Below are 17,341 nucleotides of genomic sequence, written 5' to 3' on the forward strand. Positions count from 1 at the left end.
CCTAAAAATATAATAATACCATAGAAAATAAATTCTTTGGAAAAGTAATATTATCTCTTATAGTTCCCAAACCTCAGTTATTACTGAATGCATAGGCATCCAAAAGAAAACTATATCTTACTTATAATTTTTTAATCTTTATTTTAAAATCTAGACCATCCTTCCAATTAAAGCAATTTAATAATTTTTCACTGAATTACCTGTCCAAAGGAACCCTTTCCTATTAAAGAATCAATTTCATAACGATCCATCCACTTTTCCCCATTTTTTACAATATAATCATAGTTATCATCATCATAGCCGTCATTGTAAACTTTCCGCTCCTTTTTATGACTAGAATCATCTCCTTGGCCCTGTTGATGTCTTCGCTTCTTTTTTGCATAGTAAACCTGAAATTCAAGAAATATAATTATATTTTTACATTACTAAGTATGCAAATAATTTAGATAATAGTTTATAAGAAATTGGTAAGTAGAGTACAACTGCCAACACTAATGGATTCATTCCTTCAAAAACACTGAAATGCTTACGCTATTCTATGCTGAAACAAGCTAAAGTTTAAATAAGATCTGATTTCTGCCCCCATTGAACCTATATCCTATTCAAAACAAATGCAGTAAATACTCTTTACAACAGTCAGTTATTTTTTCTTATAAGTTACTAAAATAAAAGAATATGCAAAAAAAAGCTGCAAAACAGGTAAATCATTCTGAAGATACTACAGCTTATAGTTGTTTTCAAAATATAAACAAAACATAAATTATTGTGAGAAAACATATAAAATGTTTCTGCAATTCAAAAAAATAATTAAGATGACCATATTTTCAGGTTAATAAAAGTCAAGTCAATTTGTATAGATAAGAATAATGAATGCAAGACCATATAGCTCATTTAGAAGTTTCTTATTTAATTTTATCATACTCCACTGGCACAATAATAAACAGTAACACCATTCTATAATATCAGAATGTCATAAGTTGTATAAATACACTATTATCACCCCTCTAGCCACACTGATGCATACCTTTCCTCATTCCTCTACTCCAAAAAGCTCATGAGATACTTGTCCTTTAACACAAATGAATTATAGGACTAAATTCCGAGTGTAAAATGAAACACAAATAAATATTTTTCTTAAAGAAACATTCATTCAGCAACCAATTACCAAACCAGGATTAAAGTAGGAAACAAATAGACATTATGTTCCAATGGTATCTTTGACAGAATCTAAAGTATGTAACAGGCAGTGTCTGACAATATATAACAGATGGTATCTGAAGAGTCAAAGTATGGATAAAAATAATCTGAAAGGATCATAGATTTAGAGCTGGAACAGACCTCTGAAACTGTGTAGCTGAACCTACTGATTTTAAAGATGAGCAGAGTGAAATCCAGGGAAGATACTTCACTTATCCAAGGAATAAGTTGTCGTCAGAAAAAACATTTAAACCCTAAGTCCCTGACTCTAAGGGAAATGTTTTTTCCACTAAAATATATTGCTTTACATAACTTAAACATTAATTTTTTTAAACCCATAGAGTAACTGTCATTTTTTACTAAGACTTCAAATTCATCATCAATACAATAAGGGAAAACTTTGTAGCCTCCATTACTCACAAAATGGTTTTCTGCAGAGCTTTCAGCCTCTTTTACCAGAATCATGTTGGTGTTAAATAAGCAATTTACTTACTTACCTCATTAATATGTTTGTATGTTTTGATCAAGTCAACAGAGAGTTTCCTCAGAGGAGCAGTTGCAGGATCACGAAAGGTTTGGGGCATCCGTCTCTGTAACATGACAATATCAGGTATCACCTTAAATAGACAGAAAAGACTAGTACTTTTAACTAAACTATATAACTATACCTACAACTAAAATTTTAAATTCATGTATTTGCATGTCTGTGATTATGAATGAAATTATTTTGCTATTATATTAACATCCAATTATTAAATTAGGATTAAGGCTTTTTCTCTTTTATTTAGGGCCCAGCCCATTTATCTCCTTTATTTACAATCCAGTCCCTGTAGGTCAGTCAGTCAGTCTCTGAAGGACACAGCTGCTTGATGAGATGTCCCTAATTCGTAGGGAACATGCTAAATAACCTTAACCCCATCCGACTAGGAGACCTTGCTTATGTTTAGAGTATAAATAAAATCTAACCTAGGTAAATCCATGCCCCAAGGAAATGAGCCCCTGTCCTTGCACGCTTCAATTGGAGTCTAGGGGAACCCAGCTCATGAAGGAGAAAACCAACCCCTGTGGTCTGGATGGAGATGAATTCCTCTGTCCAGATTGCTAGAGGTGGCTAAGTCTCATGATCAATTCACATTCTCAGCAGAAGGAGCTGAAGGCTTCTAGCCCACCTCCTCATTAAACACCCACAAATTAAAGTTGATTTCTCTTGTCTGGGGCATCTCCTTTACAAAGGTATTTAAAGCTTTCAGTGTCTCCATGGTTCGTGTTTGGTTACTGAGAGAAACCAATGACCATCAATTTATTGAGTATTAGCTAGTCTAATTAATATTAACTGCCCAGTAACTCTGTCTCTTGGGGTTTTCATTCACCACAAATTACAAACATACACATATTTTCCAAGGCAACTGTTCATCATTTAAATCAATGCAATCATTTAAATTTGTTAGCTGAGAATGTTCCTTGATGCTATCATAACCCTGCAGCATTGAGAATATAATTCAAGTCCTAATACAGATAAAATACTATGGGCTATTATGGACTTCCTCACAGTAAAGGCAACATCTTCCTTCTGCTCAGATCCCTGATCAAGGTAATCATCTAGAACCAGCGGGCATAAGAGAAGCTTATTATAGAGACTACATGCAGCTCTGTGACAAAGAATATTTGCCAACCAGATAACACAATGACCTAGTATATATACTAAACCTTCCTTTCCTACAGCTGAACAGAAATTTGTGGAAACGTAATTACTGAACTGATGGGGGTGGGGGGCGCGAATTTATATCAAATCTCTGATTAAGAAGCCTGGTATCTAAGATATACAGTGAAATAACCCTAATTATGTAAGAACAAAAAGTTCTTCTTCAATGGCTAACCGCTCAGCAACAATTCCCAAAGAAACATGGTAAACAATTAGCTATAATATAAAATATTATTATAAATAATTAATAAGAGAAAATCAAAACAAAAAACAAGAAAATATAAGATAGCCGATATTAAAAGGTATAAAAAGACAAAATACAATACAGTGTTGGTGGAAGTATGATCATTTTTTTAATTTTTTGGTCTTTATTAATTCGTTTGTTTACTTTTAGTTTACAAGATTCAGTTCCACAATTCCTTGAGTTTCAAATTTTCTCTCTCTCCCTCCCTCCCCTACCCCCCCTTTGGAATAAGACTAAGAGGTGACTAAAAGATCCACACTTTCTAACTCAGAGACCTCACAAATAGTCAAGTACTCTTAAATATACCAAAATACCTATAGTTGCAAGGTTTGAAGAAATTTTTAAAATGGAAACAAATCAAGATGTCCAATGACCTGAGAATGGCTAAAACACTGTAAATAAATTCATGTAATGGAAAACTACTTCACACAGTGACTATAAAGATTACAGACCAACATGGGGAAAATTATATGAATACAAAATTAAGTAGAACTGGGAGAGGAATATACACAATAATTTTCAATGATGTAAAATGGAAATAACAGCAACAAGAAAGAAACTGAGACTGTATAATTATAATGAGTAAGGTTGGCCTCAAAGGAGAAAGGGGAAAATATATCTCCCTATCTTCTCTGAAGAGGTAAGGATGGAATGAGGGAACATTACACACATGGTCATATTCAGTTAACATGTTGCTAAGTTTGGGGAAACTTTCTGTTGTTGTTATATTTGTTAGAGAAGATGGCTCTATGGAAAGAGGAGGGAAATGTTTAGAAATGACATAAAAATTAAAAATTATAATAACCAAACCAATTTTTAATATAATGTATCTGGCCCCCAAATATATATATTAATGTTATATTAATATAATTAATAAAATGATATTGTGACATTTCTAAATGGTGGCTAACTCCAAGGCTTTCCACAGAAAGCCACTTGACAAATTCCAAGAACCTATCAAGCAGAAAATGACTGCAACAGAAGTCTGGGAAAGGTTATACAACCTTATACCCAAGAGTTTTCAGTCTAAAATTCTCTCTCCTGTTACTAAAGCACTAAAATTTCCTTGCTGTCCAAGAAAATGGGTCAAATTTTTATTTTATCAACACTATTTCAGCTATTTTCCACCACTTTTTCTGCACAGGATGAGGATGCCATTTCAACCACAGCGTGAGTACACTGAACAAAACTAGTGAGAGAAGAAAGACTTTGTAAAATCTTCTAGTTCTCCCTCTTTCACCCAAGCTTCAAAAAATGGAGCTGAGGGTGCCTATTTCTGTTCTGTGTTTTTTGTTCTGTTTCATTCAGGTACCAGAGTGACCCCTATGGACTCAATAGTTTAAGCCATACCTTAGAGGCAGAATTATAGGAATAATGGTGCAGCCAGCCAGTCCATCATGAAAATCTTGGGAAGCTAGGGTGCTTGGGACTTGGAACTGGGGCTGTGATCTATAAGAATTGAGCTAAATAGTGAAGCTAATCCCTTTCCAAAAACTGAAATGTTACAAATAAGGGGATAGGAAGGGGGAAAGGGGAGATACTTATGCCTCCTGTGTACTAGAAGAATAAGATTATACTATCTGATGTAAATATTCCTTTATAAACACAACTCCAATTGTTAGTGGCTAATGGAACTGGGTGCAGGGACCAGCCCCTAAACTGGAATGCTGCCGGTGGGGGCTGGAGCCATTTGCAGAGCACCTAAATACTCCCAATCTGCCTTAAGGGTACTGGAAAATCCTGGGGGTGGGGTAAAATCTAACCTACCTGGCCTTCCAGGCTGTAAGGGTTATGCTAGTTTATGTTATATGTAGGACCTTATCTGGAATAAAATTGGGCCTTTTACTTTGGTGTGTACTCCTAGAGAAATTTTCTGCCCAGGAATTTTGATTCTAGATACTCTTAGACTTGAAGGTACAAGAAAAATTGGCAATACATTTAGGCTGCAAATATAATCTTGATTTTTTTTTGCAGTGAATATTCCCTCATAAATCAGATCCATTAGTGTAATTTTTCAAACTTTTCATTTTTGATAAAGATGCATTTTTTTAAAATATAGTGATATGTTCTGATATATACTGAGTCTTGTATAAGCACCTGCACAGTACTTGGCATCACCAGAATGCCACTGTCTAGTACAAAATGTTCATATTTTTGTTTATTGCACTTAAGCAGACCTAGACAGCTTGTCTTTTGTGAAAGTAAAATGCCCTACACTTTTCTCAGGGTGACTAAAGTCCAAAAGTAGCTGACATCCTTTGCTACTTCTTCAACTGAGCCTACTTGTTTTCTTGATCTGATGACTGAGTTTATAATTCCATTTGGTTTGCTCTAGCAATGGCAAGGAACCATGGGGGATTTTCAGGTACCCTTTGAGATAAAAGAAACTCAAGAGTAAATTGCCTGAATCTCTACAGGGATCACCTATGCTAATGTGACCCATAAAAAATCTTTAGCACCCTGTGTAGAAAGGGAGTTTTTGTTTTGGGGTAGCTTATCTATGTAGAAAGGGACAGTTTTCATGCAGCCCCCAGGTAGATGACCTTAAGCACTGAGGGAATCTTTGGAAGATTTTCCACCTAGGATAGTTGTCATTTGAAAAAAAGGACATGACCTCAAATCCCAAAGTGTTTAAGAGATAGCTTCATGTAGTTTGGAAAGTTCAGCATGGATCAGATTTCTGTTCAAGACAGAAGTCAGTTTTATCTTTGCTCTTTCTTTTGCTTGTGAACTGAGAAAGGTTCTGTAAGCCTAAGGCTAAGCAAGCAGAGATAATGTAAACTTTGTAAAATGCTTTGTGTTTTGTCAGCTTATTTGGGAAATTTTGTGAAATGTTTCTTGTTCAATTAATTTGCAAAACTCTGTATTTGAAGATAATAGCGATTTTTCCATCTGTACATTTGTAATTACATATGATGGTGGAACACTGGCTATTCTGAGACTTTATCGTATTGCACTGGAAAAGGAAGTACAAGGACATTGCTTGACTCCCCAGAGACCAAAGAGAAATAAAGTAAATTTGGGTCAAGGACTGTATATAAAAAAAAAGAAAAAAGAAAAACATCTCTGGATATATACTAGGATGGCAAAAATCAAACAGTGGGAAATGTGTCACCCAGGCTTCTCTGAGCATTTCTGAAATAAATGTTTCCAGGTAAAAGGTTTTCAAAGCAAAATAAAACAACACACTATTATTTCAGGTTGATCTCCCTCACAAAGAAGCTCAAAGAATACCTGGATACAATCAAGGTTCTAAGCAAAAATGAAGTATTCTTAATTTAAAAAATAAACAAAAGAAAGGGAAGAGGGGCTTCAGATTGGAACATTAAAAGCCCTGGAGCTGTGAACTGATCCAAGCATTCTGGAGAGTAATTTGGAACTATGCCCAAAGGGCTATAAAACTGTACATACCCTCTGACCCAGCAATACCACTTCTAGAGCTGTATCCCAAAGAGATCATAAAAATGGGAAAAGGATCCACATGTACAAAAATATTTATAGCAGCTCTTTGTGGTGGCAAAGATTTAGAAATTGAGGGTATGTCCATCAACCAGGGAATGGCTGAAGAAGTGGTATATGAATGCAACAGAAATACTATCGTGCTATAAGAAATTATAAAGAAGAGGACCTCAGAAAAACCTGGAAAGATTTATATGAACTGATGGTGAGTGAAATGAACAGGACCAAGAGAACACTGTACACAGTAACAACCACACTGGGTGAAGACTGACTTTGATAGACTTAGTTCCATTTAGCAATGCAAGGATCTAAGACAACTCCAAAAGACTGTTCACAATGGAAAATGACATCCACATCAAGAGAAAGAACTCTGGAGTCTGAATGCAGATGGAAGCATACTATTTGCTCTTCTTTTTTTTTGTTGTTGTTTTGTTTCTTCTTTCTCGTGATTCCTCCCATTAGCTCTAATTCGTCTTTACATCAGGACTAATACATAAATATGTTTAACATGAATGCTTTAGCAGAGTCTATATCAGATTGCACACTATCTTGGGGAAAGGGGTGGGGGAAGAAAATTTAAAACTCAAAAGCTTATGGAAGTGAATGCTGAAAACTAAAAAGAAATTAACTTAAAAAAAAAAAAAAAAAGAGGGGCTTCAGCATAAAGAAGAAAACAAACTCCAGACTTCTGTATGGAAATTTGAAGGTAGAAGGATATCACACAAAAGGGAAAGGAAAAAAAGAAGGGCCAGTGAGTACTTAGAATTGAGTAACTAATATGAAACTCTTCCCAAAGATGAAAAAAACTATACCCTCTCTGAATAGGTATCAGTTATATATATCCTCAATAAAATGATGGTATGGATGCACAGGATACAGTTAAGAATAATGAAAAAGTTTTAAGACTCTATGGTTCATGGCTCCCAAGTGAAGGATGAGGCAGTAACATGTAAAAAGGACATCAACAATAGAAAGGTTTGCTTTCTTCTTGTGATACGTATTCAAAGCAAGATAATTCCTAGCCCCCCTCCCCAACACTTACACTCGATAATTACTATTCAACTTCTAGTAATTCACATTGATACATATATCTGTGAAAAAAAAAATCTACAAAAAGTTGTTATAGCAAATATCATGAGATTTTGTACACAAAAATGAATACTGGGCAACAAGTGGTTTCACTGGTGCCCATCAAGAATAAGGGCTTTCAGAAAAGAAAGACAGATTTGGGAAGTGAACAGCTGGTTAATATTACTAAAGCATGTTGAGAAAATAAAATTGATATTGCCTCCATTTTTATAATTGATTCTATTCCGTATCATTGCCAACATTCTGTGTAACTGCCTAAGTCGTGTTTCATTTATCTCCAAGTTTGGAAATTCTACTTTCCTATAAATTACTTACTATCTCTGACTTCATTTAAGAAGTTCAATTTTCCTGCTAAGCACTTTTATTCTTGTGTCAAGGAAATCTATTATCCCTGAAGGATGGGATCTGGCCTATTATCTCTACAACACTGACTATCCTTCAAGATAGTCTGAGCTGTTGTTGCTGTGACACTAACTAGCCATGCAGGTGGACACAACCAATAAGCTTTCCATATCAATAAAACAGGAGGGGTTGTTGCTAGCCCTGCATCTCAAACTTCAAGTCAATCATATTGACCCCCCACATACAGGATGCTTCTGACTTTGTAGCCAATTACACTGTTTCCTGTTTTCCTCATCTATGATGCTGCCTTTTAGTTTTCGGTTTTTGCCCATTAAATAATTTGTCAGCCCTCATTCAGGGTCTACGTCTTAGTCTGCTGAGGAGGCTAAGACTTTACAATAAATTGAGCATGCTTAGAGCTTTGTGTTTCACTTTACCTTATCATTACAATGGATATCCTTACTAATGCAATGAACTAACTGGCACAGTTAGAAATCTAAAATTTCATTAACCTTTTCCATGCCTTCTAATTAGACTCCCTCTATGACCCCTGGTGATGGCAGGATTCAGAGGGGATCTATATCACCTCCCCATATTAGAATATAAGTAATTTAGTCCTTTACCACTGTTTGCTCATGTTTACCTTTTTATGTTTTCTTAAATCCTATATTTGAACTTCCAAAGTTTCTTCACAGCTCTGGTATTTCCATCAAAAATGCTTGTAAGTCAGGTATTTCATTAAAGGTCCACTTTGCCCTCCTTGCACAATCAGAGTCACTTTTGCTGTGTAAATAAATCTTGGCTTGAAACCTATATCCTCTGACTTCTGCAATATTTTTTTCTAATCCCTCCACTTTTTTATTATGGTGCTTGATAAATCATATGTGGTTTTGATTGTGGCTCCCTGGTAATTGAATTCTTTCTGACTACTTGCAGTATTTTTTTCTTTGACCTAAAATCTTTGGACTTTGTGTGTGGTTTTTTTTGTCTGGTTGTAGCTTTAAGGTAATCCAATGAATCTTAATTTGTTTCTCCTTGATCTGTTTTAACTATATGCAATTATGTACTTTGTACTTTTTTCATTTTTTTCAGCCTTTTAACTTTCTTTTAATATTTTTTTCCTGGCTCATGGACTCATTGGCTTCTCTCTGATACGTTCTAATTGGGTTCAAGGCATTAGTTACTTGGGAAAGGTTTTGTGCCTTTCTACCTCTGTTATTCTCTTTCCAAAGCTCTCGTTCTTTTTCTAGTTTCTTCCTCTAGGATCCTCATTTCATTTATAAAACACTTTTTCCCTCTTTTTCCACCACTCTTCCTACATCTCCTCCAGGAATTACAGTTGAATTTGTGCCCAAGCTGCGTTTTTCTTTAAGGGTTGGACTGTAGATGCTCTGAAGTCATTCCTTCCCTCTGGTTTGTATCTTGAGCATCCCTGTCACCACAATTTTTTTTTAAATTGTGGGATTCTTCTTTTGTTATCTCAACCTTCCTGTCTATTCCCTGAGTTCAGATGTGATGTAAAGGTTTGATTCTGTGTACTTCTGTAGGGGAAAGGCTAGATCTGAGATGGGGAACCTATGGCTTTGAAACCATGTGGCCCTCTAGGTCCTAGGGTGCAGTCTTTTGACTGAGTCCAAGTTTTATGGAACAAATCCTTTCATTATGGTGATTTTTTTTCTGTGAAGTTTGGATTCAGTCAAAGAGAAACACTTGAGGACCTAAAGGGCTATATGTGGCCTTGAGGCTGAAGGTTCCCCACCCATAGGGTAGACTCTCAGGATAATTTGATCAATAAAACAAAACCTTTAGATTTGTTAAGGCAACAGCCTAGCCAGGAATAATGGTTTTCTGTATAATTACTTATTTCAGTATGTTACAATTACATATATGTAAATCTTGAGCTAAGATAGCTGTATAAAGAGGCAAGCAGCCCAGTCCAACACACATCCAAAAGCTATACCAGACTGAATAACGATCTAAAAGTCCAATAAGAAGAAACATCAACTATCCAAAGGCAATATTAAAGAAAGCTGCCAGAAAAGCCAGTGCTAATACTAACAAACAGCTATGAGGCCTCCCAGATTAAACAGAAATGGTAAAGAGACACCTGTATGCTAAGTCTCTGAATTCAGAAACAGTTAAGAGAAAGTTCATTCAAGAAAGCCCCTAGATGGTAGAGAACCTATATCATAAAGCTTGGAAGATAATGGGAGTGGCAATGCCAACACTCAGACTAGACCACCCCAGCACCAAGCTGAGATTCCACAGAGAACCCTGAATATTCAGTGCTCTGAACCTCAAAGATACAGAAGGACCTACCTCAGAGAATTAGAGTCAGTGCATGAACCAAGGTAAGCTAGGTCAAGACAAAATATGACAACCACCCCAAACCAAAGGTGCAGGAGGGAGCAGAGCTTGGTCCTAGAACAATACGCCTTGGAGTTTCCAAAGTCCTTCAGCCTCTAAGGGGAAAAGGATAAGAAAACTGATGACATAATTCTATGAGACTTACTATAGATTCAGAGATGCCAAAAAACCCAATTTTGATAGAAAGAGTAGTATCATAACTACTAAAAACACAAACTCAAAGGGGGAATAAAAGTTGTTTTTTTTTTTCTACAAGGATGACATAAATAGCCAGAAGAAATGAAGCAAGAGATTTAAAAAGTGAAATAAATGCCCTAGGAGGAGAGATTTGGAAGAAAAAAACAAAAAGTAGTAAATCTCTCAAAAGTAATAGGCTACCTGAAAATTAGACTAATTAGACTAAATCAAACAAAAGTCAATGATTCCATCAGACAGCAAGAAACAGAACAAAATTAAAACACTGGGGAAAACAAAAAGAAAATGAAATATGCAAAACTGATCAAAGATAATTTTAAAGTCAATGAACTGCCCAAAAAACATTATTTTAAATAATTTGTTTTACTAAATTAAAAATGAAAATTGCTGAAAGCTATTATAACTGGAGGGTACAGTGAAGATTGAAAGAATCCACGGATCATCTCCTTTAAAAAAAAATAACCACCAAAAGGAAAAATCCTAGCAATGCCAGTCAAAATTCTGAGCTCCAATGTCACAGAAAAAAATACTTCAAGTAGCAAAAAAAAAAAAAAAAAAGGGGGGTTCAAGTAACAAATTAGAATAACCTGAGGACCACGCAAGACTTAGCAACTTCTACTATAAATAAGGAGGCGTGTGGGGATACAATATTCCAAAAGGCAAGTGATTAGCTTGCAACCAAAAATCATTTACCCTAGAAAGTTCAGTTTCATCTATAGGGGTTAAAAAAAAGACCTTTTGAGAATTTTTATGGAATAGCAGTCTAGTAAGCATTACTGTTGCTGAAATGTGAACAAAAGATCTAGAAAGAAATACATATGAGCAACCAGAAGTGGCTATTTAATGATGAAAAGCGAACATTTTAATAAGAGAAGAATTAAATGTCTCTTCAAAACTTTAATATCTTCAAAAAGTAATGAGAGAAGGGGGGCCACAGTAAGGTAGGCTGCTCAGTGTGGACTGGTTTTGCTCTGAGGGTTTTAAAAGGGAAAAGAAAAGGGAAGATGTAGAAAAGAGTAAAAATTGGGTGTGAGAGAAGAGCAAATAACGAGGAAAGGTAGGAGGGTCGGGAATCAAACGAATATCACTTTTAACTGAACCTGGCCTTTAGCCAGAAAAGGGCTGCATACTCATGCAAATGTATACACATAATATACATGGTAAGAGTATAGTGCAGAAATATATCAAAGTCAGTGTGGAAAGTGAAGGGGGGAGAGAAAAGATGATTAAAAGAGAAGATAATAAATTGGGTGTGGTGATTTGGTAAGTAATTCATGATTCCAAGGAGGCTGAGGTTGGTGAGGATAAGTAATCCTTGCCACCAAGAAGACTGAGGTTTGGTAGATCAGTCAACAAACATTTAATAAGCACTTAGTGGGCATCAGGCACTGGGCTAAGCACTGGTGATACAGAGAAACAAAAGAATCTCTTCCCTCAAGGAGCATGAGAGTTCTGAGCTTTAGCCGATTGCTGTCCTAAAGGGTGCCCATATTGAGTCCAGCATCAATAAATATGGGGACATCAGACTGTTTAAAAAAGGCAAACTGGCTCAGATAAGAAAAATGGAGCATGTCAAAGCACCTGTGCTAAACAGTAGTGCTATCCGATCCATAAATGGCTGCTGCACTTGAAGCCTAAGTTAGAAAGACCCAGCCTCAAAAACACGTGAACTCTCAAAGAAAAAAATTGGGGTTTTAGGGGTGGGTGGGTGGCAGGACAGAGACAGACAGAAGGAGGGAAGGGAGAAAGAGGGAATGAGAGAACAGATTATCATTGTGAAGTGAATACCAGAAAATAAAATAAACTTTCTGACAGGCTATTCAGGAATTGAGGAGTAGCTGAACAAACTGTTGTATGTGAGTGTTAAGTGAATATTATTGCAACAATAATATTGTTTAAAAGGGAAAGAAAAGGGAGAATGTAGAATGTAGGATGTAGGTTAGATAGGTGGCACCACTAGTGAACGGAGCACCAACCCTGGAGTCAGGAGGACCTGAGTTCAAATCTGGCCTCAAGACACTTAACACTTACTAGTTGTGTGACCTTGGAAAAGTCACTTAACCCCAATTGCCCTGCCCTCCCCACTTCAAAAAGCAAAAAAAAGAAAGAAAAGAAATTACTAAAGTTATTATTCCAGAGAATCACAGAAAGTAGGAACTTATATAATATGAAATGAGCAGAACCAAGAAAACTTACACAATAACAACATTAAAAGAAAAAAATTTTGAAAGACTTTAGAAACTCTGACCAAAGAACCTATATGATTAAGCACGCTACTTATTACCTGACAGACCTGAGTTATGGTGTGGAAAGAAAAATTCATTTTTGCACAGATTTGTTTTGCAAATTTATAGCAAGGATTATTTTTCCCTTCTGTTTCTCTATTATTGATAGTAGTATTAAGAAAAAACAATAAAGAGCCAGTTGAAAGTTTTAAAGAGTACACAGAGGAAAGAGGAAGAAGTTCAGAAGGGAGCAAAGACAAACAAGCAGGATAACCTTGAAATTATTTTTTTTCCAGCAAATGGTATGAGTGCAAATTTAGTGGTTTCATAAACAAGGTAAATGACCTAGGTATAAATTTACACAATAAAATAAATTAGAGCAAAAAGTTTTCTCTTTCACAACTATGTATCAAGGAAGATTTTATAACAAAACAAGGAATCAGGGAGATCATAAAAGATAAAATATTCTTGATGATTTTTAATGATAATGGGAATTTGAAGATCTTCCCTGCTCCTTAATAAGCCTAAGGGAATTTGAAGGCTGGCCTTCCCTGCTTTGAAGATTTTCCCTGCCCCCTAACAGGCGGAATGTAATCACATGGAGTCTGTGGTGGAAGGAGTTTGCTAAAGGGTACAGCAGAGCCCACAGGAAGCTGGGAAGCCGACCAGCTAGATGGGTGGGAGAGACAGGACACAGCCAGGGAAACAGCTAGGTTTGTGAGTGATGGTTTATGGGAAGGCTAAAGGATGGTTTGAATCTCTTCTGTGTTACGTTGTCTTAACTTCTATGCAGCTATGATGAATTCAGCTTTCTGGTGTTGGAATTTGGTTTTCTGGTGTCTGAATAAACTCTCTTCTTCTGTCTTCTATATGAACAGTCTTATATTTTGCAATTAAGAACTATGCCCACATATATACAGTTGCCATTGTTGTTGTGAATAAATACTACATTGGTGCTACACGATTATATAAAAATTAAAAAGGTTTTGTGAATGAAGAAATCAATGGTGGCAGGAACAAAAGGAAGGTTGAGTAAAATCTTCACACCAGGAATCACTGACATGAGTGACACAATATTTAAAATCTATTTGAAATTAATAAGTCTATGAAATATGGTGTGATGCCTCAATGGATAAGTGGTCAGATGATAGTGACAGATTTTTAAAAAAATGAAAATTACCAACAAACATATAAACAGATTTGGAAGAATATTAAAATTTTACTTTTTACTTTCTCAAGAAATAAATATTTCTCCTAAAATATGGTGTGAAAAAGAATCCAGATTAGAGTGAGGTAAGATAACATTAGGACTTTTCTTCATATTTATTTTTGTCTAAAAAGATAAAGAATTGTTTTAAACTAAAATGCTTTACTAAAATACACTATACAGGCCGGTGCTCTCATTCGATCCTCATGCCATAGTCAAGTGTCACACAAGATACTTAAGATATCCTAAAGGATCCTAAATTTAGATCTGGAAAACACTTCAAAGGTTATTCATTAGAACCAACTCATTTTATAGATGAGGTAAGAACCTGGGGCAGCCCAGATTAGAGAGCTACTGAGTATGTAATGTAGAATTTGAACCAAGATCTTCTTGATTTCAAACCCAGTGACCTTAGCTACTTCTTAGAGAGTAGACACCAGTGGCATCCTCCCTAGTTAGTTTGCTTTGAATATACTGTGACATATTGTAGTTAAATGTGCCTAGGTTACATGGATTGTCAGATTATATTATCTAATTTTAAATAAACTAACCCTCAAAAAGACTTCTGCAAAGAAATGCACACTGAAAATAATAATAACCCAATAATACTAATAATTTTTCTGGGGAGGTGATTATATTACTACAATATCACTTCATTAGAAAGTAGCATTTGCTGCTAAAATGTGGTGAACAAACAAGAGAATGATCACTTCTCCAATTACTGAAAATAAGACCTCTAAAATAAGCGAGGGAGGGAAAGGAAGGAAGGAAGGGAAAAAAGGAAGGGAGGGGAAAAGAGAGGATACTTCTACTGCACTTCAGCTAAAAATAATCATCTGAAAAAATAAGCTACCTGAATAAACTGCTCTGGTCAAGTATTCATTCAAATAATAAATCCTGAGGGTAGCAGGGCAGTAGAAGCAGAATGGCCAGAAAGACCTGGGTATAAATTCTAGTTATGTTCCTTACTTTCCAGTGTGACACTGAACAGTCAGTTCTTCCACACAAGTTCAATTTCATTATCTGTAAAGGTTCCTTCCAGGACTAACATTCCAATACTATGAAACAGTTACTTGACTATGGACATAACACCAATTTATATCTGATCAATATTCACTGCTCAAAATGAATTTTAAAAATTATCAACACCGCTATAATCTGCCAAATGGCCTAGTAGCATTGTTCTAAGGCACATATCACACTCATTACTACAAAGTTATTTCATAGATTGAACTGTTAAAGAATTTTCTCTGACACTGAAGCATGTTTCCTGCCTGAGAGCAGATAGTAGACTGAGGTTTGGAATGAGGTATACCTTTTTAGACATGGTGAATGTTTTGACTACACTTATTTGCTATGAAGGAGGGTTCCACCAGGTTTTATGAGTGAAAGGAAAGTCACTGGTGATATAAAGTCAAAGTGATATAAAAAGAGCATAAATAAATATTAAAAATTATATTATAAAGCAATTAGAGCTATATTGCTATAGTAAGAGTAAAGAAATGTTTTGTTTTTTAAATTAGCTTTTTTTTTCCTTTAATGACTTTTCACATTAGAGATGCAGGTTATTTAGGGGGCAACTTATACTCAGACCAGTAGGATAACTGGATATTTTACTACAACAAATCATTACCTGCTTTCACCTTCTAAGAAACCAAGCGATTACTTCAAGTAATATAATTTTATAAAAAATATTTCTTGAACTAACATTTCTCCTCTGACATAAATCTGTATATTTTCTTTAATTAAAAAACATAATTTGATTCTACTGAAAATAGTTTACAGGATAAATATTTGGAACCTTGCATAATTAGCAGAAAAACAAACTCAACTAAACCAACCAAATCACTCATATTTCTTATATTCTCAAATATTAAGGCAACAAGCTGTCTAATATGACACAAACATACCTGGTTAGTTAGAGGCTGTTGAATCTGGTCAGTATAAGATAAGGCAGAAACCTGTTGGTCATTTATGTTTGGCTGACGGCGGTCACTGTACTGCTGATGTGAATGGGGCATTTGTCCAGCCATCTGAAGACCAGCGGCATGGAATGAAAATGATGGTGCAAGGCGAACAGATGAAGGTTTGCATGCTGAAGTCTCTCCTATGAAAAGAAAAGAAGATTATAAGGAAAAATTCATATTCTCCTAATATGTGAATCATTTTATATTTGGGTTTTTAATTTTTAACTTCATTCAGGACCTTTTCAAAACTGAATATAACATTTATATGTCATTAAACAATAATGTTCTAAAAGAATTCTAACTAAAAATGATTTTAGGTAAGTCTTTGTACTTTAAACGTACTAAGATGATAGTCATTTAGAGAAACGCTTCAAAAAACCTTGTTACATGAACTATTCTAATACTGAATTTTCAGATTTATTATTACTTCAGTGAAGTAGAATTTCATCAATGTGGAAATCCCCTTCTATCAACAGACAAAAACTCCTCTGTAAATTGGTAAGCATTACGTGAAAGTTGCTATTGCAGGAAAATGTAATTTCATTTATCAAATTTAGGTCAAATGACATATAACCCCTCCTCTGGCATACTGCAATAACGGTTCAATCCATCCTCCATACAAATCTATGTGTCATTTTCTTTAAGGACAGTGTTTCCCTACTTAAACTCAAGTGGTTCCCAATTGCCTCTAAGATAAAATATAAATTCCTCTGGTTGGCTTTTAAAACCTACCACAATGAAGAACCAACCCATATTTCTACCTTCTTTATACATTACTCCCCTTCTTGTACTCTTTTAGTTTCTAGCTAAGTGACTAACTGGATAGTGCTTTGTGTCTGGAGTCAAGAAGACCTGAATTCAACTCTGACCTCACACTTAACTAGCTGTGTGACCCAGGACAAGCCACTCAACCTTTCAGCCTCAGTTTCCTTAACTATAAAATAGAAATAATAATCACACGTACTTTTCATAGTTCTTGTGAGGATAAAATGAGATATTTGTAAAAAGAACTTTGCATAGGGGCGGCCAGGTAGCACAGCAAGTAAGAGCACCTGCTCCAGTGTTGAGAAGATCTGGAGATCGAATCCCGGGCTCAGACACTTAGCACCCACCCAGAAACACCTGGCCGTGTAACCTTGAGCAAGTTACTTAACCCCAATTGCTTGGGGCAGCCAGGTGACACCGGCTCCAGTGTCAGGATGACCTGGATCAAATCCGGGCTCAGATACTCAGCACCACACCCAGAAATAACTGGCCGTGTAAACCTTGAACAAGTTACTTAACCCTGATTGCTTTAAAAAAAAAGCACTTTGCATAATACACGGCACAAAGCAGGCACTTAATAAA

At 35.6% G+C, this 17,341-nt stretch overlaps 1 protein-coding gene across 4 annotated transcripts in view; it reads right to left on the reverse strand.

The window, feature by feature from the left end:
- Positions 1-17,341, reverse strand: part of DYRK1A (dual specificity tyrosine phosphorylation regulated kinase 1A) — a 231,499-nt gene that overhangs the window by 42,547 nt on the left and 171,611 nt on the right. For 3 of the 4 annotated variants that reach the window (XM_069075021.1, XM_069075023.1, XM_069075022.1), the window contains 3 exons: positions 15,938-16,134; positions 1,695-1,814; positions 201-389 (listed from right to left, as the gene is read on the reverse strand). In XM_069075021.1, the coding sequence (XP_068931122.1) occupies positions 201-389; positions 1,695-1,814; positions 15,938-16,134 (506 nt within the window). The remainder of the gene's footprint in view (positions 1-200; positions 390-1,694; positions 1,815-15,937; positions 16,135-17,341) is intronic. The other variant, XM_069075024.1, reaches the window with a different exon arrangement.

The sequence above is a fragment of the Petaurus breviceps genome, unplaced genomic scaffold (assembly GCF_028583685.1).
Source record: "Petaurus breviceps papuanus isolate PSGF00001 unplaced genomic scaffold, PetGlider_PUasm1.0 90897, whole genome shotgun sequence".
Taxonomy (NCBI): Eukaryota; Metazoa; Chordata; class Mammalia; order Diprotodontia; family Petauridae; genus Petaurus; species Petaurus breviceps.